This window comes from Anguilla anguilla, chromosome 6 (genome assembly GCF_013347855.1).
Source record: "Anguilla anguilla isolate fAngAng1 chromosome 6, fAngAng1.pri, whole genome shotgun sequence".
In the NCBI taxonomy this organism is placed as follows: Eukaryota; Metazoa; Chordata; class Actinopteri; order Anguilliformes; family Anguillidae; genus Anguilla; species Anguilla anguilla.
Window position 1 is genome coordinate 49,982,440 of NC_049206.1, and position 22,382 is coordinate 50,004,821.

General features: G+C 46.6%; 2 protein-coding genes across 6 annotated transcripts in view; both read left to right on the forward strand.

The window, feature by feature from the left end:
- The window catches only part of fynb (FYN proto-oncogene, Src family tyrosine kinase b), a 53,432-nt gene extending 39,151 nt beyond the window's left edge, over positions 1 to 14,281 (forward strand). For 2 of the 4 annotated variants that reach the window (XM_035421828.1, XM_035421829.1), the window contains 8 exons: positions 825 to 928; positions 1,932 to 2,081; positions 5,090 to 5,254; positions 7,361 to 7,540; positions 9,720 to 9,796; positions 10,290 to 10,443; positions 11,333 to 11,464; positions 12,355 to 14,281. In XM_035421828.1, coding sequence (XP_035277719.1) covers positions 825 to 928; positions 1,932 to 2,081; positions 5,090 to 5,254; positions 7,361 to 7,540; positions 9,720 to 9,796; positions 10,290 to 10,443; positions 11,333 to 11,464; positions 12,355 to 12,563 — 1,171 coding nt within the window. In that variant the 3' untranslated portion in view covers positions 12,564 to 14,281. Of the gene's footprint in view, positions 1 to 824; positions 929 to 1,931; positions 2,082 to 5,089; positions 5,255 to 5,622; positions 5,779 to 7,360; positions 7,541 to 9,719; positions 9,797 to 10,289; positions 10,444 to 11,332; positions 11,465 to 12,354 lie in introns of all 4 variants that reach the window. The other 2 variants (XM_035421832.1, XM_035421831.1) reach the window with 2 other exon arrangements.
- Positions 14,282 to 14,419: 138 nt separating this feature from the next.
- Positions 14,420 to 19,822, forward strand: LOC118229664 (probable G-protein coupled receptor 139). Of its 2 annotated transcripts, XM_035421833.1 has the most exons (3): positions 14,420 to 16,192; positions 17,939 to 18,061; positions 18,549 to 19,822. In XM_035421833.1, exons 2-3 carry the CDS (start codon positions 17,989 to 17,991, stop codon positions 19,601 to 19,603), a joined length of 1,128 nt encoding a protein of 375 aa, XP_035277724.1. In that variant the 5' UTR covers positions 14,420 to 16,192; positions 17,939 to 17,988; the 3' UTR covers positions 19,604 to 19,822. The 2 variants fall into 2 exon arrangements, with proteins under 2 accessions (XP_035277724.1, XP_035277725.1); XM_035421834.1 differs by lacking the exon at positions 14,420 to 16,192 and having other exon boundaries at positions 17,524 to 18,061.
- The last annotated feature ends 2,560 nt before the right edge of the window (positions 19,823 to 22,382 follow it).

The window sequence follows — 22,382 nt, forward strand, 5'->3', positions numbered from 1 at the left end:
GCGAAGACGCCCCAGGTTGGGAGCAATGCAAACACTTCCTGGTTTTCGGAGAGCGGCGTTAATGGGGTAGGATGGCCGTGAAAACAAATGAAATTGCGGAGTGATTTATGCCTCTGGAGTGGCTGCAGAGACGCGCGCCTGCTAATGTGGATTTTATTAGGCGCGGCTGCCTTGAAATTGGGTTAAACGCGGGATTTTGAGGATTTGAAGCGTCGTCGAACGTGCGGTGGGCCCTTCCCCGCACGACCGTGCGCCCTGGTGCGGTCACATGACACGAGGAGCCGCCACCTGCCCGACTCCCCCTCTGCGTCTCCGGGACTCCCGGGGATGAATAACGACGCGGCGATTTTATTGGTACACAGCGAGCCAGCTCATTATGCACAACAATACAGCGGGCCGAGATTAACCGAGGGGCTGGAGGGCGGAGATGATGCAATCTGAGAACAGAACAAAGGGCCGTGGGGCACCAGAGAGACGCGTCGCATCTCTCGGGGATTGTGCGTTAGCATTCATTACGCGCCCGCAGTTTAGATGCAGCTTCGGCGAGCCCGTTAGCGAATAGTAATTTTGTCTCTTTTGTGTGGCCGTCGCCGCGTAAAGTGAGCGAGCCTCCGTCTCGCAAAAAAGAAAACAGAATTACAGCCTGGGCTGTCCCGGGGCATGCTGGGATGTAGGTTTTCCCGCTCCACCCCACCCCACCCCCACTCCAGAGGGATCGGTCTTACCGCATCCCCCCGACGCTTCGTGCGGCGCACGGCCCCCTTGAGTGGAGCCGTAATGCTCGTTTCTGTGTCCCCCCCCCCCCCCCAACCCCCCCGCCACAGCTGGTACTTCGGAAAACTCGGCCGGAAGGACGCGGAGCGACAGCTGCTGTCCAACGGCAACCCCCGAGGCACATTCCTCATCCGGGAGAGTGAAACCACCAAAGGTAACCATGACGCCGCGCTAGGGGCGCACGCCGATTGGCTCTCCTCTGCCATTGCCTACAGAGGAAGACGACCTGGCAGGGAGGCACTCGTAAGCAGAATAAAAAATTAAAAAAAACACACCATGTCAGGAAGTTCTCCTTTGAATGAATTTTTTAGGCATGTCGCCAGATGCCGAATGGGGCTAAGCTAATGGGCCTTAGTCTGCTCTTCATTTTTCTTTGTTTGAGTATAATAAGTCACTGAATGGAAAAAGCCAGAACCGATGATGCATTGTGCTTTATACACTGTGCTTATGCCCATTGACACAATATTAGAGTTCTGCTTCCAAAAGAATACATAGTTCTTGTATCAGATCCATTGGTTGTGATGGTAAGATTATGGTGGTTCAAAATGTCCGCAAAGAAAGAAAATGGCTAAATTGATTCCTTCTCCCCGGAAATGAGCTGCCACACAAGACCTGAATGTATTTGAAGAACAGCTGTGTGTGTGTGCGTGCGTGTGCATACATGCGTGTACGTGTGCATGTGTGTGAACATGAGCGTGCGTGTGTGTGTCCATCTGTGAGCATCCCCTGTCAAATCGGGTGTACAGTCAAATGTCTCAGGGTTCATCTTGAGTTATCTACTGATCCTTACGTTATTGCTGTAATGTCTTTTCAAATTTATGTCGTAGACATTTGAGGCTCAGAACTGCTGGATGGAGAAATGTTCCAAAAGTGTGCATTAAAGTGGACATCATTGATCACATATCCTCATCGACCGGCGTTTCATATAAAATTTCAAACAAATGGGGTTATATTGCTCCTAGGGGGAAATGGCTATGGATGTTCTTGTATGGAGTGGCAGACATTCGGGTGGAATGTAGACATTACTGCATCACTGTTTCCTGTAACTGGCTTAGTAACTATGCACACTGTACCCAACGTGGATCTAAGATGGCTGCCCCTCCTCCTCCTCTTCCTCCTCCTCCTCGCACTGCTCGTGCTCCTCCCCTCTGCTCCAGGTGCCTTTTCCTTATCCATACGGGACTGGGACGACGTGAAGGGAGAGCACGTCAAGCATTACAAGATCCGCAAGCTGGACAGCGGGGGGTATTACATAACCACCCGGGCCCAGTTCGACACGCTGCAGCAGCTGGTACAGCATTACTCAGGTGAGACTCGGGCGGGGCCACGGTGACCCTGTTCAGCACAGAACTTGAACACACTCCGCTGCCATTCCTCCTGTATGACACTATATAATAATGATGTCATGAGCAAAATAAGAAAATTCTATTACTTTAAGGATACAGTGCAATTTCCTGTACTGGTTTACATTTGGACATATAAGGCTATTTAGGCCTTGTTATTTGAATGTGTTTTTGAAGCCAAAGCAGTTTCCCTGGTCACCATTTTGTCTGTCTGTGAGTCAGATACAAAAGCACATTCTGCTGGGCAAATAATATTGCAGGAGTCTACGTGGACATTTTCAAATGGCTCAAGTCTAGCCAAATTAACACCAGAAACTTGGCAAATATATTTCAGTGCAGTTCAGTGCCCAGACACAGAGTAGAAAGATGGTAACCAGTCTTGTGCCACAGGGCATGGTTTGAGTGGTAAAGCTGAAGAAACAGAAGACCAAGCCACTGCTAGTTATTTCCCGTAAATGTCATGTGCAAAATGTGTAAATATGGTGTTGTGTGCTAACGATATTCCATCATTCTTACCCTTGTCCGTTCTGTATAGACCAGAAACCAGCAGAAGGTGCTGGCCATCGCTATAATATGTCAGCAAACCGCATTTGGGATCACGTGTCTGGAACATTAGACAGCGCTCGCTCGCTCTCTCGCTCTCTCTCTGACAGCAAATGGCGTGTTCTGCTGCATGCTCCAGTTAGCATATTGACGTATCGACGGTTAAACGCTTTGAAAACGAACGCCGCGGATTTGTTTCCGCAGCGCGTCGTAAAGCGCGTTCTCTCTCTTATCAGCCGCCGCTGACGCGCTGCGCAACGCCGCTATCGCGTTTCCTCGAACGCCCGTGGCTCTGCGGGTTCGCTCGTTTCTCAGCCGTTCCACAAGAGCTGCTTTATCTCTCTCTCTCTCTCTCTCTCTCTCTCTCTCTCTCTCTCTCTCTCTCTCTCTCCGGACTCTGCCCATGCATTCTGTGGCTTCTCACTGTATGCAGCGTTTTGCATTGTTGCGTCTACAGAGCTTATAACGCATACAAATTTCCCTCCTTGCCGTGTGTCAGGCTTTCCATTGCGACCTGGAAGTGTGACCTCACTGCTGTAGAACCCGCAGCATTTCCCCAGAGCCCCTGTCGATATTCCCGTTCAGACTTGGGTGGGGGGTGGGGGTGCGGGGGTTACAGCACGTAGCACACAGACGGCGATAACTGGAACCGTGCTGCTGATTTTTTCTTGCCGCGTCCACGCAGCCCACTTAGCGTCTCTGATCCGCCTTATCGACAGGTTTTTATTGCAGAAGGCGAGGCGCAGAGTGCAGCATCGACGCCCGCGTCCGTTCCCCCGCCCCCCCCCCCGAGCGCAGATGGGTCTAATTGCGGAGGTAGAGAGAGAGAGAGAGAGCCGGCCTTATCTCAGGGGTTTTACTGCCCCCAGCAAACAGCTCCCCGTCCCCGTCACGCGGGTGGGGGGGGGGGCTGCCCCAGCTAACGCACGGTTTGGGTAAACGCCAGGGGAAAAACCCAGAGGGCGACGCCAACCACGGCGTGCCAGTTAACCAGCGCGCCCAAAACAGGTGCTTGACAAGAGGGGAAGGGATACATTTTGGGGCCCGTTTCAATGCAAAGGCGCAAGATTCAGTTGTGATTACTGGGAAAGGAACATTTGACATGTGGGTCACGGTATGGAGTATTTGCCGCAGTTAAAATGGATGTTCCAGTTGTTACGGCATTGTCCTGACCCGAATAAAATAGATTTATCGCGTTGTCTTTATTCTCCAACTCACATAGCCATTTATGCGCTTGTAGAAGTTTTATGCCTACATCTGTTCTAATGTGACATTAATTGCAATACACAGTGGACCATAAAGAGAAGATGTTGGGCATTAACACGACACATTTTTTTTTTCCCATACTGCCCTGCCGCAGTCAGTGTTAAGCCAAGGCTTTAAGTCACCGGTGTCGTAAGAGAAAATTTAGCCCGTGTTTGTTTACGTTGGCCTGTCCATACGCCCGACGCAAACTGTAACGTTGAATCTCATAAATGTTCAGCGCAAAACATGGCATCGGCTTGTGAGCGGCTTTGTTTTCGCTGAGATTACGAGTACAGATTAACCTCCCTCTTCCAGATTAAGACCCTGCTACCTGGCAGAGCACCTGCAGTCGAATGTAATTTAAGAGCGTTGTTAAATCCGTTTGTAACCAGCGGGGATGAAATCACAGAGCTGTGTACAGCCTGTAGTCGGCGTGGTCAGAAAGCAGCTTTAACGTGCTGCAGCTGTGAACAAGGCTTGCTGTGTGGGGCTTTGCTGGACAGAGTGCACTTTCTCTCCCTTTCCCTCTCTCTCTTTCCTCTCTCTCTTTTTCCCACTCTCTCTTTCTCTTTCCCTCTCTACCTCCCTCTCCCTCTTTATCTCTCTTTCCCTCTCTCTGTTCCTATTTCTCTTCCTTTCCCTGTCTGTACCCTCCTCACCTTCATCCTCTCTTTATCTTTCTCCCATTTCTTCTCTTTACCACCCTCTTCCTTTCTCTCTCTCGACCTCTCTCTCCCTCTTCCTATCTCTCTACTTCTCTACCACTCCCTTTTGGCATCTTGCCAATCATCTCTTATGTCTCTCTCTCTGCCTCCCTCTCCTTCCCCTATATATCTCTCAACTTCTCTCTGCCCCCCTTCTGCATCTTTCCTTTCATCTCTCTCCCTCTCCCTCCTTCTCTGTCACTCTTCTCTCTTTCTCCCTCCCTCTGTATTTCTGTGCTTCTCCCTCTCCCTCCCTCTGTAACTCTTTTCTCTTCCCCCCTCTGTATCTCTGTGCCTCTCCCTCCTTCTCTGTAACTCTTTTCCCTTTCTCCCTCCCTCTGTATCCCTGTGCTTCTCTCTATCTCTTTCTCTCTCCCTCTCTCCCTCTGTAACTCTTTTCTCTCTCTCCCTCCCTCTGCATCCCTGTCCCTCTCTTTATCTCTCACTCTGTCCGTGTGTGCTTCCTGTGCTTGTGTGCAGAGCGGGCAGCGGGGTTGTGCTGTCGCTTGGTGGTGCCCTGCCACAAAGGGATGCCCCGCCTGGCCGACCTGTCCGTCAAAACCAAAGACGTGTGGGAGATCCCGCGGGAGTCGCTGCAGCTCATCAAGCGTCTGGGGAACGGGCAGTTTGGGGAGGTCTGGATGGGTACGGGAAGAATTGCCACAGTAACGTACCAACCAGAGGAAGCATGGAGGGACGTGGTCTGAATGGGCAGGGTCACGTGACCGGCGTAATCCACTCTGGGCCTTTCTCCCTCCTCTCTGACCTCACAGCATAGAAATGACATCACCAGCTGCACACTGGGAAATGTAGTATCGAAAGCCTTTTAGAAGAGAGGTGCTAAAAACACATTAATGTATAGCCTTGGAAATGATAACTGGGAGAGACGGTCGTCAGGTGATTACCGTGGAAACCGCCCACTCCAGCCTCAGACGATGCCCCTCCATCTCCCTCTTTGCATGTTCCTCACCTTGGTAGTTAACCCTCTGTTGCCTTGCCTTCCCTCCCTGTAGAGAGTGGGGACGGTTTGTGCTTTAATTTAACACAAGTGTGTGTGAACAACTCGCCCGAAACTGTGGGCCTGGGTCACGATGCCTGGGAGGTTACCCGAGACTCCCTTGTGTTGGAAGTAAAGCTGGGGGCAGGATGTTTTGCTGAGGTGTGGTCTGGTAAGGCAAAAAAAGTTCAGTTCATTCTTTTTTTTTTTAACTGAGGGGTATCTGGGAAAACTTCAACAACCCACAAATGGTCAATTGGCATTTTGATTTTTGAAAGGTCCAGTTTTGTTTGTGGAACAACAGGCTGAATCCTGAGATGTGCTACACCAGTTTAGTGACATGGAAAAGTAGAAAGAATAGTACTGTATTGAAAAAGAAAATGTGGGTTATTGATTTTTTTCTAGGATACACCAAAGTCTTCCAACTCAGACCTTCAGACCTTCCTTTCATCCTTTTCCTTTTTATTCGTATAAAATTCCTATTTATAAAAATGACTACCAGCTCCCACTTTCCTTTCTCCTGTTCTCTGTAAGACGATGGTAAAACTATTATGATGTGATTTTATAATCCTACTGCTGTTACACTTTCCCATGTGTCCAGTGGTGGGGTGGAATTATTCACCGTTGTAACGCTTGTGACTTAAGCTCAGGGGTGTGGCCTCAGTGCAGTGCAGCAGGCAGCGAATAGCATGCGTTTGCCTGATGGTTCCCCTGCCAACGGCGCTGACAGCATCTGCAGCAGCGTGCAGTTCCATTACATCATAGAGCCTGTGCTTCTCCAGAAATTCCAACACATTACAGAACAATATAGTCGCGTCGCTGATCCATATGGACTCAATATTGGGCATTACTGTGCCCCACCCCCAACTCAAACGTCTGAACCCAGAACAACAAATGCATGTGTGGACATTTTTGAAAAATATGGGCATCGGGGAACCAGACTTGGATTTAAGCAACATTTGTCCTTAAGATTGTCTTAATGATAATTACATATTTCTTTGTTTTTCTTCACAAATGTAGTTTTGGGCATTCAGAAAGCGAATTTGCCAAACTGTGCTTGTGAAAAGAAAAGGGCTTTCATTTGCTTGGAAATCAAAGTTTAAGGGCAAATGTTGATTGAATCCAGGCAGAGAGCTTGCTTGCCTTTGCTTGTCGTTTGTTGTTATTTTTTTAATCTACATCAGTACAGGGAAAAAGTTGAGCCAAGAGTTGCTTGTTTTATTAGCATCTGGCCGTGCAATGAAAATGTGTCATCTCTCCCCGTGCAGTCACAGCTGGCAGAGGTTCAGATAAAGGCATTAGGGTGCCTATTGCTTTTAGTAATCATCCTACAATGGATTATCCACTCTGACACCGGTGTTTTGTGCAGCCTTAATCGTGTCAGGTCTTCATCTGGCCTCCTGACTGATATTAAAGTCACACTTGCATATATTGGAAAAGCTTTGGCATACAACAAATAAAGGCAAGCAAGCTCAACCCCCACCTCCTCTCTTCCAGTTAGCATGTTTGGTTGTTTTTCCACTGCAAGATGGCGCCCCCTTGTTTAGCAACCATCAGTTTATTATAAGCTGTACATTAGACTAAATTGGTCCAATGAGGTTTGATTTTTCCTTTGGAAACCAATGGAAAATCAGGAAATTGGAGGCTAATCTTGCACTGGGCTGTGACTTGTTTGTCGTAACGTATTTGGGTTTGTGGGTGCGTGTGCGTGTGCTTGCGCGTGACGCTCACCTGTGCCCGCTGGCCGTTGGCAGGAACGTGGAACGGCACCACCAAGGTGGCGGTGAAGACCCTGAAGCCGGGCACCATGTCGCCCGAGTCCTTCCTGGAGGAGGCCCAGATCATGAAGAAGCTCCGGCACGACAAGCTGGTGCAGCTGTACGCCGTGGTGTCCGAGGAGCCCATCTACATCGTCACCGAGTACATGGGAAAAGGTCAGAGGTCACCCGCCGCCACCTAACCGCTACACGCGGGGGTAACCGAGTCATCGGTCATGTGCATAGAGGAAATGTGTCTGTAAAAGATGTGATGGTCTCTGGGTGGCTAGCGATGCATCACACGGCCTGCATCAAATCCTGACCATGCTAGGAAGCTGTAGCCAAGAAACCCAAAAAGTGATACGTAGTTGGAGATAGAAGGGAGGGATTCAGCCGGGTATGACCCACCTCACAACAGCGCAACAGTGACCCCTCTGGTCATTCAAATACCTGCGATCAGCCAGAAAAATACCTGCACAGCTCAGCTAATTGAGTGAAGAGAAGTAGTGGCAGACTAGGCGGATATGCATACTGAAGTGACCGAGGGCATTGGAGCAGTCAGCGTATACAAGCATGGAGAACACAGACTGTCATAGTGGAGTGACTGAAATCAAGTCCAGTCCAGTAGAGACAGACCCAAATATAGGCTACATGACAGTCAGCCAAGAAAATCTGCCTGGGTTGCCATGTAATTGGGTCAGGAATGGACATAGTCCAGAGCAGTCTGACATGTTTCTACATTTAGAATCTTGGTTGAATGTTGAAAAACAGCCAAAAACCACTGAACCTATCGGAGAGCAAGAGGGTGTGACTTGTGCACCATTAGAGTTCCCACATGGATAAACACTGCAGTAGAAGGAGCACTGGCAACATTTCAACATTTACTGGAAGTAACCATGCACTGTGCCTAAAATAAGTTTGCAATGCTACATTTTCAAGGCTTAAATATAGGCACTTGGATACAAAGGCAACCATGAAGCCCTTTAAATTATAGAAGCTTTAAGTTGAACATTTCAAAAAAAGTCTCCCAGTTATTTGGACTTTGCCACAATTGTCATTGTATACATTTGTATGGTTGCTAAGTGAATAGGTTAAATAATGTGTTTTCCTTATATTTAAGTTTTTATTGGGTTTATTTGCTGCCTTGTGGGGTGTCTAATTTAGACCAGGGCTGCCCTACCCTGTTCCTGGAGATCTACCATCCTGTAAGTTTTCATTCCAACCCCAACATAGCACATTTCACTCAACAGCTAGAGACTACTAAATAGCAGCTAGAAAGATGCTATTTAGTAGAATCAGGCATGCTAAATTAGGGTTAGAGTGAAACTCTACAGGACAGTGGATCTGTAAGAACAGGGTTGGGCAGCCCTGATGTACAGGGTCAGGAAACAAACAGGCTGGCCTTTTCTGCCCTGGTTCATACTGTACTGTAGAAGAACGGTGATTAGTTTCCAAGATTTGCCAGTCCTGGCTATTGAGTTGATGTGTTAAAGACCTTTAACAAGGTCTGCAAAGGCCCATCAGCCAGTCAGTTACTTACCATTGCATAAGCGGTTGAAGGGCAAAGGTTTTGATTAAATCCCACACTGTGTTTTAAATGGATTGAATTGAGGTTAATAAAACTTCAGTCAGCATAAGGGTATTACCAAAGTAGCCCTGATATTAATTAATGGCCATTAATGAAGTTGTGTTGGTCTCTTGGACTCTGCTTGTGCTAATTAACAAGAAAATAGAACACATTATCTGCACTCCTGCACCAACCAGGAAATGAACGTGCATGTTATTGAGGTAATGATAAAAGGCGAATGCGGCTTGGTTTGACGTCAGGGCAAAGTTGTGAACCTCGTGGCCCAGCGATGTTCAGTGGCATAGCAACGCGGACCTGAACGCCATCCAGCTGCCGCTCCGTGCTCCCCCGAACTCCTCCCCTTCCGAGAAAAAAGACGGCGCTCTTTGTTCGCTGAGTACCTCCCCCTGCGCGTAGCCGCGCTGCAGCTTTAGCGTCCGCTTCGCTCCGCGGCGAGCGCGCTCAGCGACACGGTAATTAGGCCCCATACATAACTCCGGTGGAAGCCTTCCAGGAAACCGCCACTGCGGAGGATCCACATGAAACGCCGCTCCGCTCTTTAACTATTAATGCGTGCGCGCGCTCGCGAAGAGGAGGAACGAGGGGCTGCTTTTGCGTTTGATATGTATTATGGGGCTCTGCGCGAGCTGGAAACCCGGCGTTGGCGTTCGGGCTCTGATCTGGCTTCAAAGGGAAGCGCGGAGCTAATGGGAGGTTTTGCGAGAGAGGGCTGATGTTGTATTTATTTGCGTCGTTGCTCTCTGCGCCCCCCCCCCCCCGCCTTCGCAGGAAGCTTGCTGGACTTCCTGAAGGACGGAGAGGGCCGAGGGCTGAAGCTGCCCAACCTGGTGGACATGGCGGCGCAGGTAAGGCACTGTAGTGTAACGGCTAAGGTCACAGGTTCGATACCCAGATAGGGCACTGCCATTGTACCCTTAAGAAAGGTACTTGAACTGCTTCAGCATATATCCAGCTGTATAAATGGATGCAATGTAAATGCTATGTAAAAAAAGCTATTAATAACCCATTTAAGCCCGCGGGCAACTAAAGTTGCCTAAGTCTCTACCACTCTTTTTCCATCTGTGAATATTTTTTGGATGACTATAGTTGCTTATGTAAGAAATCTCTGGGAAAAATCTGGGCATTAGTGGGTTAAAAAAAAAGCTGTAAAAATGCTATAAAAAGTTGGTCTAAATTCTGCTAAATGCCTGTAATGTAATGTAAAGGTAAGCGCGACACACTTTGGGATCTTGCGCTGGCTGGCTGTCATCTGGGACCGCGGGAAGGCCCCATTAGGGATAGCGCATTAGCGATTCAGGAACGAACAGCGGGTTTTCAGACCGGCGTCTCTGTGCCCAGGTGGCGGCGGGCATGGCGTACATCGAGAGGATGAACTACATCCACCGGGACCTGCGCTCCGCCAACATCCTGGTGGGCGACAACCTGGTGTGCAAGATCGCCGACTTCGGCCTGGCGCGGCTGATCGAGGACAACGAGTACACGGCCCGGCAAGGTAGCGGGTCGTTTCGTTTCGCGAATCCGTCCCTTGAGGTCGCTCCCTCGTCCGTACGGCCGCCCCACCCCTCCCCGCGCGACCGCCGGTTCCCCGAGCCAGCCGCCTGAGCTCATCAAAGGAGACGGTCCAGAGGCCGCATCACGGGGGCTGTACACGGCCCCAAACGCTGAGAACATTTCCCTCCCTCACCCCAAACACGCGGTAGAGCAATCAGGCCTGGGCCGGGCTCTTATTTATTGTTTCTGCACAATGTCAGAGTGGCCTACCACATAGGTACACCCAAGCTACAGGGAAACAGTCTCCATCAGTCCTGGACCTGATGTGTTCCATTCATCAGGCCTGGACCTGGAGAACTCCTCTATTCATCGGATTTATTCACATCTGGATTCTGTTAGTCGGGTTTGGCTTCAAACTGATCTATGTTTGATTTTGACTGCACTTGACAGTTACCTGCTGTGAGTTCAGTTGAGGTCAGAAGTGTGTTTTCTAAAAAGATAAAGGTAATGTATTTATTATATGTATTGCAGTAGTAAATGCATGAGAGGAATCTCTGTTTACGAAGCTTAATCATATGTTTAACTGCTCAAGGACAGAATTAATTGGTAGAACAACTAATGGATTTTTGTTAATTGCTTTGATTGTAATCTTTACTGGGTGTCTAAGAAGGCAGAAAATAAAGAATGAATTTAGCATCTTCAGCATCTGAGCAGGTCTCACGCTTTCACAAAGGTATCAACTCTACCAGACCATACAGACGCAGTGATTCTGTAGGACCAGTACCCTCTGTAATATACCAGTGCCAGCACACATGGCGATCCCGCAGGTCCAGTATATTAAAAAAGTGACACAGGCCTAATTTTTCCTTCCCCTCCCTGTTGCGGCTCAGGCGCTAAGTTCCCCATCAAGTGGACGGCCCCGGAGGCGGCGCTGTACGGCAAGTTCACCATCAAATCGGACGTGTGGTCGTTCGGCATCCTGCTCACGGAGCTGGTGACCAAAGGACGGGTACCGTATCCAGGTGAGGAGGTTTATGGGTAATCCCCAGCGAGTCCTAAACCGGTAAACCAGGAAGGAAAGCGCCGTGAGCACTTTGAGACATGTTGTTGGTGATGTGCTGTCATGTGACTCGTTCGGCGTATGGCGTAGCATATGGCCGTCGCCGCTAGCCGTTAGCGATGTCCATCCCGGATGAGTAAACCTCTGTTTTGAATAGACCGGCTTTGAGGTTTAAGTCACGTAATCCAGGCCTTGCCTTCAGGAGAGCCGCGCTCACGCTAATGACGAATGGGAAGCGATAGCCGCGGACTCGGGCGGGCTGATGTCAGCGTGGACTCTCTAGGAGGGAAACACATGTTTATCCAGATGGAGAGCACTTGGCTGGTGTGCCAGAGAGAGAGGGAGAGAGAAGGGAGTTGGGGCTGAAGGGATTTGTGACATCATCCTGGCAGATGTATTCTGATTGTACATTTCTCGTGACTGTTGCAGATGCTTGTTGATGCTGAGGTCTTTGTTTAGTAAAGTTCAGTATAAATACAAGTACTCTTTCAGCAGACAGTAGTCTAACTACCAAAAACAGCCCCTATGAGAGATTTCTAGACGCTGAGATGTTTCTGCTTTCTCACCATGTATCATGACCTCTGTGTCACCTGAAACATATAGTTTTTGTTCTGTGAAACTGTGTAAGATCTTTTGCCGTACCACTCAACCTATGCTTTTTCTTTCTTCCTTGTTACTTTCTCTTTCTCTTTGTGTGCGTGCCTGTGTGCATGTGCCATCATGCGTGTCTATGTGTTTGTGCTTGCGTTCATGCATGTGCACATCTATTGCGTGTGCATTTCCATGTCCGTACGTGTGTTTGTTTGGGTGCATCCGTTTGCGTGTGCACGCGTGCATCCGTGCGTCTCTCAGGGATGAACAACCGGGAGGTGCTGGAGCAGGTGGAGCGGGGCTACCGGATGCCCTGCCCTCAGGACTGCCCCAGCTCCCTGCACGAGCTCATGGTGCAGTGCTGGAAGAAGGACCCCGAGGAGCGGCCCACCTTCGAGTACCTGCAGGCCTTCCTGGAGGACTACTTCACCGCCACCGAGCCGCAGTACCAGCCCGGGGACAACCTGTAAAGCCCAGCCGGGGCTCTTCCGGCACCGCCGCCGCGGACCGGGCGCCTCGGACGCCCGCCCGCCCGTCCAGTATGTACAGCTTCCGAAATCTGTCCGTACCACCGCCCCCTCCCCCGTCCGCTCCCCTACACACACAAGTACTCTGGCCCAGGGGGGGGAGGAGCGGACTGAACAGACTTTGTAGTCCGGAGGCGTTTGCGGGTTCTGATATTCCATCTTTGTAGGTTGAAGGGAGGGAGGGAGGGAGGGAGGGAGGGAAGGGGGCGGGGCATCGGGTGTCATAAGGAGTTTGTGATGATGCAATGATGAAATGCCTGTATTCATTGTAAATATTAATTGCTTGTGTACTTATCCTTTGTTTATTTTGTCTTATGTTTTTTTTTTCCACTTATTTGTTGTCGTCTTTTTGATTTTGAATTTGATTGTCCATGACAGGTATTATAATGACAATGGTAATCATTATCACAAAAAAATGTGATATTCATGAGATCTGCAGTCTTGGACATTTGCCAATCCTCATTGCAATGTTAGGAATTTTTTAATTATTTTTATTTTATTTTACTTACAGAAACTGGATTAATTTTGTCTTGCCATTCATTATTTTGCCTTTTTCCATAATGCTCCTAATATGTAAAGAGAAAAGTCTTTCAGCTTTCCTTAAAAAAGCTTACCTCTACATTGTATTAATTATTTTTTTTAATTTGCTATATCTGACACACAGGTGCTTCAGCATGACAATGTCCTCATGATTTTGCACTGCCTTTTACTTGGATGGTTTTATTTTATCCTTTTCGGTTTAGCCGTGTAAAATAGCCGTTCCCCTCATCGAAAGCATAGATGTTAGGCTAATGCTGTAACAAAGTTATTTTACAAATAATATATGTTACACTTTGTAATTACGGCAAAATGTGTAAGAATGATACTTCTAAACATATCTCTCGCAAGGTTTAAACAAAAACGGGGGAGAAAAAAAAACCTAGCAGTACTGCCGTATGGTGGCACTGTCACCCTTATAACTGGAATACTGGAAAACTATGTCTTTCTACCACAGATAATGTAGTGTATACTGAAATGATGACATGCAGTTTATTTAAGAAGAAAGATTTACGGTTTCCGTTGAGCGATCTTAATTTTACCTTAATTGTACGCAGTAATGTTTATAGCCATTCCGCTGAGTGTCACGTTCTTTTGTTTGCTTTGTGTGAAGCGTAGCGGCGTTGAGAGAAACGTTTATGCGTTTGGCAGGGATGGCAGTACGTCCTCTTCCGTGTGCACCTCTGTAACCCTGTCTCCATCTGGGCCTGCAGCCCCTGCGCCTCCAGAAAGGACATCGGCAGACCACTTCCTTCTTTAGTTTCCTTTTTCCCATTTTTTTGTCGAACTGACCACGAATATTAAGTCTTAAGTTATGTTTCATAAGTATATGTGTATATTTAACCTGATTCAATAGACTTTTGATGGATTTGAAAGTCTTCTGTTGAAGACTTGGTTGGTTCCTTAAATGGGTATTTTGCAGGCTCTGATTAATGCTGGTCTTGCCAATTTGGACCAAGAACAAATGAGGCTCTTTGAACTGCCCGTTTTTTCCAGTTCTACATTATGTTTTGGAAATGTCAGTAACCTTTATAGCTTTGGTTCTTCCTTTTTCATTTTTTACCTTCACCTTTTTTTGTTAATTCAGTAATTTTCCATAAATGAAATAAAAAAACATGCAAACATTTTGCCCTCTTTCCTATATTCTCTTCTCTGTTCTGACAAATGGCTGTCTTTCTTCTGTCAGGAAGTGGTCAATGTTATGAATGAGGAATGAATAATCTGTTTTAGAAGGAACAGCAGAACTGTCTGAGTGAGTCATATTTCTCAAAATCAGATTTCACAACAGCCCGGCTCTGTTTTAGCCGCATCAGTATGAATGACATCACGCCATGTCAGCTGGTGAGAAGCAGCCTACAGTATTGTGACATCAGATGAAACCCACAGAAAGATCACATCCAAAAATGCTATGCATCTTTTCAGAGGATACACACATTAAACCTCATTAGTAGTGACATGCACGCATCACCCAGCATCAGAAACCGCCTGTTTTATTTAACCCGTAGTGGTTAGACCGCTGTGTCATTCACATATATTTCTATCCTCTTGTGAGCCAGAAGCTGCCATGTGTAACATTTACCCTTTGGTCACCACCAGCCCCAATGGTGTTTTTGAGGTAGACCCAGCCAGACCACCCTCCATAGCCATCTACCTCCTCTTTCCCTTGTTGAACATTAAGAGTGCTGGTGTATTACCCACAGCGGCCTATTGGGGGTGCTAGCACACTGATATGATTTGTGTGAAAAGGGAATCCTGTGTCTTTGGAGTCAGACTGAAAAATGGTAAGGGTACATTTGTGCCCTGCCACTTTGGCATAGGAACTGCATTTTCCTGTAATTACAGTATATCCGTTTTGTTGAGTCCAGAAAAATTTGAAGGACTGTACCCATTATTTGCTCACTGTAACTCAGCTTGCGAAGTCGAATCGTGTTCTTGTCATCACCTTTGTTCCAAAAATATATGACAAACTATAATTGTTATTGCTTTGTTTTTTATTTTTATTATTTTTTATTTTTTGGCGGGAGAGATTGTATTGTCCTGTGTCTGAATGTTATGACCTCTGTAGGCCACAAGAGGGAGTCTTGTACATGGTTCTCAACATGTGCCTCTTCATTCAGCAATCTATTTTCACATGTATCACCCTATAAATATTGCATTGACAGAAATCTTCCAAACCCAAAAATATTTGTTGTATATACTCATCACAAATGTTAAATGCAAAAGTATTGGAACAGTCACAATTTTCTTTTGTTTTGGCTCTGCTCTGGTGCGATGGATTTGAAATAAAACAATGAGTGAGTATATGGTTTTAGATTGTCCACTTTAAGTATTTCCATCCATATCGGGATGATCCTCGTATTTTAGGGGGGAAAAGTAACTGGACAAATTGGCATAATCTGAAATTGTCATATTTAGTACTTGCTTGCAAATTCTTTGCATTTGACATCACCAGGCTTGTACTGCAGCCATCTTCAGTTCCTGTTTGTTTCTGGGGTTTTTTGTCTTCAGTCTTTTTTCTGAGAGTGAAACACATGTTCAGTTAGATTTAGGCCTTTGGATCATTAGTAGTTCCTTTCTATCTCCCCATTTTTCTCTTTCCAACACTTTGGTGCAGGTTTATACTCATCTGATCTCATTCATAAGGCTTTGTTCCACCACTCTACAGTTTTTTTTTAAGTACCTTTTTAGCTAACTCTAACCTGGCCATTATATCGAGACTTACCCGTGTTTTGCATCTTCAGGCTGGCCTGATCTGGTAAATATTCTACCACAGAGAGACAGATCGCACCGATCAATGATGTGTACACGGCTGATAAAGTCTATCTCCTGTTCTTTCCTGCGGTGTACCATCTACCTGCCATCTATATGATCGTTTGGCCACGCCCCCCTTCGCATGGATGAGCCTACATCTTAGAGGGGGAGTGTAAATGAGTCACAGACGGGCTCCTGGCCTCTGACTGCTCGTAACCGTCCATCAGGGGGGACAGCGTTCACCTTTCCACCAGTGGCACTGTCTACCACCATGATCCTAAATTGTAAGTACCTCCGATGCTTATCACAGTGACTAAAGTTGTCCGCTTTAATTTAATTTCGTCTCAAACACAGTAATTCACTAAGCAAGCACAGAGGGTTTTCTTGATATTGGTTTTTTAGTTTCATGTCATGATGTGAGTCATTGTTCATGCTATTTGGTGAAAAATCCATAATTCATAATGCAGACTGTTGGCCTCGTGTATAATTTGACAATCGATTATATTATTAAATATCTTTTCCCAAAGGAAGGTAACTCCCATCGTCTGCAGTGATGACATGATAGAATGGTTCTTTTGCTGGATGAACACTTGCAGATATACTATACAGATGCTATATTTTCAGATAATTTATTTTTTACTTCCATTTTCATTTTCTGTATGCCTTTAAACAGCAGGGAGAGTGGAGATACTCATTATGGCACCAGTAGGCCTATTTCTACAACCAGCTAAAGTTGATCACTTTGTATTGCGACTTTCTCCTGTGTTCCAAGGTCATCGTTGTCGCATTTTTTTTTCAGTGTTTTTTAATCTGATTTGAATGACGACGTCACATCTACTTAATTCCTAGAAAAGGTATAGAAGGCTAGGTCTGCTTGGTAAATCCAAGAAATGTACATCTTTAAGGGTCCTGGCGACAGGCAACAGCGGTATAATCCACGCTCGTGAACTCGATGGAATCGTACGGACGCGTCATTGAGACGTTGCCGTGACGCTTATATGGTCACGTTGCCGGCCTGGCTGAGTTTTTTACGCTCGCGCTCTCGTTCTGAGAAAACGGCCGTTAATCCCGGAGAGTCCGTATATTTCATTTTCCATTACGGCGTCGCCTCCCCCCCTCCCTCCCCCCTCCCCCCCGCAGACTGTAAACTGCAAAATATTCTCCCCGGCTACACCTCCAGACAGTCGTGCATCAGCAGATCTGTTACAGATCGTTCTTGTCGCTGCTTCTCTTTCTTTTTTTTTCTTTTTTTTTAGAGGTTCTTTCCCCTGAATCCAACCCCGCTCAAAATGTACTCAAAACGCTTTCCCCTCGGCTCACCTTTCTCCACTTTCTCTGTCTGTTCACAGGAACATGGCGAACATGGCGAACACGCTGAACACTTCATGGCGTCTGAGAAAATACGCGTTTTTCAGTAATTGATACGTGTGAGGAGAATAATAATGGCCATGCTAACTAACCAAGACGCTGAAAGACATGATGTCTTTCAGTTAATATTTGCAAATCTGCACCATCTGAGTCTGATTGTTGTGCAGAATGGCACCTGAAATACAGACAGTTGGACAGTAACTGTCCCTTTTGTCAAGATCTTAGTACATATTTTAAGCATTGGACACTGTAAATCAAGCCCTGTCGTGCTACTGTTAAAATGTGATCAACTTAGGCAGTTACTACATATTAAATGCTGAACTTTGTGGCAGCTAATTCTGAAAGTGTTTGCTTGTGACTGTGAAGGAGAAGAAATAGGATAGTTTCAGCATGAATAAAGGATTCAGGATTCAGATTTGAATACAAGTTCTGTTTATCCAGTGCTGTAGTAAGTTGAGAGGCTAGAGGGCTTCCAGTATAGCAAGGTGCGGAAAGGTTGTGTGTAGCAGCTGTTTTCCGTGTTGTGTCACAGGAGATAATCGATACTTGAATGATATAACACTGCTTGCTCATTTGTTTATTGTACTCATAATACTTCTTTTCCCTTCACCTCTCATATCTGTAATCGCATCACATTTAGTCTGGTAATGGTTTTATTGCAGGCATTAGCACGGCTGTTGTTACTAGGCGTTGAGAGGGCGATGAGAGAGAAATGGATGGGACCAGCATCTTTATCGCAATTCAGAAGGTGTACTACCCCCTGTTGTGCATAATGGGTATTCCAGGTTTGTCACCCTTCTTTGCATTTTTTGTCTTCATTATTATGGTAGCTACACTGGCCATTTTCATATTTCATAACAACTTGGAGTGACTGAAGCAAGCCTGAGAGTGTTTATGGTTTTGTTAGATTTCATCAATGAGAGTATGGAATACAAGACAGGAATGTATTTTTGCCAGAAAGTGAAATTGGTGCTGCATTGCTGTTTTGTCTTTTTTATCAGGAAATAGATTCATGCATAAGAGCAATAAGAACACATAATGATAAGAACAGGACATTCGACCAGTCTACAATTGCCATTTACCTACAAGCTACAAGTACCTAGCACTGTATCAAGCCTGGACTTGAAAACCCCTGGAGTCTCTGCCTCTACTAAATAACCAGGCAGATCTACATGGATTCTGTGAAAATACTGGCCATGTACGTCACTACTGATAAGGGCAAATAACTGCCGATTATTTACTGAATAATTTAGCTGCTTTTTGTTTCCACAGCCAACCTCTTCACATTCTACATGATCTGCTTTCGCAAGTGCGGGATGTCTGAGACGGCCATCATCTACCTGAGCTTCCTGGCTATCGTGGACACCTTCTACCTGATCTGGGTGATCCTCCTGGATCTGACCCTGACGTTCCTGCAGGTGCAGCCCTTCTGGCACTCCCACCCCTGGTGCGGCATCCTGGGCTTCCTGCAGTACGGCTCCCTCTACAGCTCCTCCTGGATCGTGGTGGTGTTCACCATCGAGCGCTACCTGGTCCTGAGCATCACCGTCGCCAAGCAACACTTCACCCAGGCCCGGGTCACGGTGCTCACCTGCGTCACCATCGTCCTGGTCTCCCACCTGGCCTCCGTCCCCTTGGCCTGGATCAACGCCGTCACGCCCACCAACGTGACCCTGCCAGGGGGCCAGAACATCACCCAGCCCCGGTGCCGGTACCGGGACGGCGCCTACGCCACGGTCATGGTGTGGGTCACCACCTTCCTCTCCGGGGGGATCCCCATCATCCTCATCATCATCTTCAACTCCCTGATCGCCTACCACCTGACCAGAGTGAGCAGGCTCTTCACCAAGGAGGAGCGGCGGACCATGAGGGGCGTGACCACCAAGGGCATGGTGCGGCGGACCATCCTGCTCCTGGGCACGGTGTCCGTCACCTTCGTGGTCCTCAGCCTCCCGCGCTTCGTCACCTACTGCATTCTCCGCACCAAGCACAACGACGACGCCTTCAACCGGAACGACTACGCCATCCCCATCAACGTCATCAGCGACGTGGCCAACATGCTGCAGAACCTCAACTCCACCACCAACTTCCTGCTCTACTGCATGGTGAGCAGGAGGTTCCGGCAGGAGCTGGTCTGCCTGCTGACGTGCAGGACGAGGGCCCGGGCCCTGGGCTCCCTGCTCACGCAGACCACCATGAAGGTCTTCTCCGTGGTGGACCACAAGGCCGAGCCGCCCGCGGACGCCGGAGGCATCGTACTCACCAAAGTCAAGCAAACCCGCGCCTCCCACTACGATACCCAAGATGCACTGCAAAGGGATGCCTGAAATAATCTGACTGGTCGTCCATACCAAGAAATCACAACGAAATGTGAAGTTCGCTTTGAGATGTCATAAACATTGTGAAGTCACATTCTCTTTCACTTCTCTGCAATTGTTATTTGGTACTTGTGTCTTGTGTCGGACTTTCAGATAAATTGTATTGCCAAATGTATGAAATTTATATGTGTGTGGATAAATTAGTGAAAGCCAAGATGAGAATTTTAATTGCATGTTGTGTTTCATCTTTGGAAGGTCATTTAAAGTTTAAAATGCAGGCCTCTGATTGGTGTACCTAGCCGAAGCATGAATTCCTAATTTTGCCTGTTACTGGGAGCACAATAGACTATATAATTGCCTGTAAAATTAGCCGGCAAGTGTGGGCACTGACACTTTGCCTTTGTTAAATACTGAGAAAATACCCTTTCTGACTCTGCAGTGACCCTGACACAAGCACTCCTGTTGATGAGATATAGCAATGACGTCATCCATCTGGAACAATATACAGAAGCTAAATCTTCCAGGTGCTGAGGTGTGGTGTTTTGAAGAGCCCAAACGCTTTTTGCCTCCACTGGGAACAGGTATGATGGATGTCAAGGTAAGCAGTCACAGCAGCAGCACCAACTTCACAGCCCCTTGATATTCCACAGCTTTCTCCTGGCCCCTGGGAAGTAAATATTCAGTCTAGTGGCCGCAGCTGACAACCTTCACAGAGAAGGCAATACAGTGGATGGCTCAAAGACCTTCACTTAAGAGAGATGAGGGCTACCCTGCCAAGGCAGCTCAGAGAAGGAACAGTTATATTTGTGTGCAACAGCAAACAAGACTTAGGCCTATATTGTACAATATTGTATGTGTTATATGCACATTACCTTTCTTAGCAGGTACTCGTTTATAGCACTCATCAGCCCACCAAAAGAGTTTAGACAAATGGTTTAAAATTTTAATCAAACAGGCATTTCTTGGCTAATGACTGGTAAATGTAAGAGAGGCTGAATCAACTGTGTTAAATTAAGAGTTTATTTGTCCTTCTCATACAGTGGCATTGGCAACCTGAACTGTGTATTGAAATTTAATTTCATAAAATAAATAGTGACTATGTATGTACAGACACATATTATGGTGTTGTTGCTTATCCAAGACAAATGAACTCCAAATCCAGCCAACATCAGAATGTCTTTAAACACTCCTTCCTGAGACGTTATCAGCAAGAATCTGCGTACACAAAGGTGCGGTACACAAAAGGATTCCAATTGCAGAAGGAAAGGTGTCGCAATAAGAAAGCCTAGTCCTTAATTCAATCAGCACTTAACTTTAATTTACAATTAGAAGGCAAATCAGTATTTATTTCTTCCTCACGAACACAGTTTGGCCGGTCAGTGTCTGGATGGAGAAGTGCCCAGACCGCAAGTCTCCAGAAACTTCTAGAAATCAGCATCACTAAGAACGACTTTGAATTCAACAGAATTTCTTTTTATAAATCAGTGGTATGGCTATGGGAAAAAGATTTGCACCGGTCTATGCCACATTTACATGGTGCATAGGGAGGAGACCATTACTGAAAAATGCCCCAAACTACCCATTAATTATTTTAGGTATTTAGATGACATATGGAGAACATGGACATATAGCTGTGAAGATTCAAACAATTTATACAGATTCTCAACACACACCATCAATAAATCAGTTACACATACCACACATAATCAACAATAGATGTTTTAGATACAACCACCCACAAATGATAACAATACTTTAAAATGTATTATCATTATTATTATTTCAGATTTGTGCCCCCTTGTGGTGTGTCAGTGTTATTTTGTATCCATCATTCCTCAGGCTCAGGGCGATTTAGATGCGTCACTGCAGCTCCTGGAGCAAAACTACAAAGCTACAAACCCTTCCCTGTGATCTCACCTGACCTACACTGTCTGCGTTCTCCTGTAAGGCCTTGGGGTGGGCATCTAAAGAGGAAGTGTCCTGTGTTCACCTGCCAGTCACAGTTCACAGAGAAGACCCCTCCGCCCACAACAACTATCAAGCAACCGATCGAATTATGCCCCGACCGCCCTGAGCCAGACAACACACAGCACTCGCACAAAACAATATCCAAAGGGTTTAGGGCCAGTTTTATAGAGAAGATTAATAAGATATATTACCTGAAAGACAGGGATTATACACAAAGATTTGAAGGATTTGGCATTATTATCAAAGTCTTGGTGGCTGGCTTGACAACCACTTGTATAAAAGTAAAGGATGTATATTAGGACTATGAACAGAAGAACATTGCATAAATAAACAATTAAAGAAAAAATAATAATTTATTCATTACAACCTATACTAGTGTTGAAATGGTGACCAAACATGTGGTTATCTTTTGTGCAAATAAGGTCACATAATGCATAATAGAAAGGTATGGGAATTACCTGACTGAGAGTGGTAAATGCTCAGTATGAAATCTGTAATTGAAACATGCATCGCTGGCGTCGACCTTTGAACTTGTAACCTGAAAACCCTCAGCGTCCCGATGGGACAGGAAGGGTAAAATTCCAGGCTTTCCTCAAAAGCCACGCAAAAGCGAGCCGAGTTTAAAAACGAAACTGAAGACTCGGCAGGAGCCGCTCGACCTTTGGCCTTTGACCTTGCGACCTTAAAATTCATAGGGTTCCAGCTGAACTGCAAGAGTAGCATTTATGTCAGTTGTAATAAAGACCCGTGTCTAATTGGCTGAGTGAGAGATCAGGAATCATAAACCGGCGGGGAGCCCCTGTGACCTTCAGCTGTGGTC

Bases quoted from the DNA above. Each gene is read 5' to 3' on its own strand.
- LOC118229664 (XM_035421833.1), top strand. From the start codon at position 17,989: ATGGATGGGACCAGCATCTTTATCGCAATTCAGAAGGTGTACTACCCC. The intron at 18,062-18,548 runs GTTTGTCACCCT...TTGTTTCCACAG, and splicing joins GTGCATAATGGGTATTCCAG to CCAACCTCTTCACATTCTAC.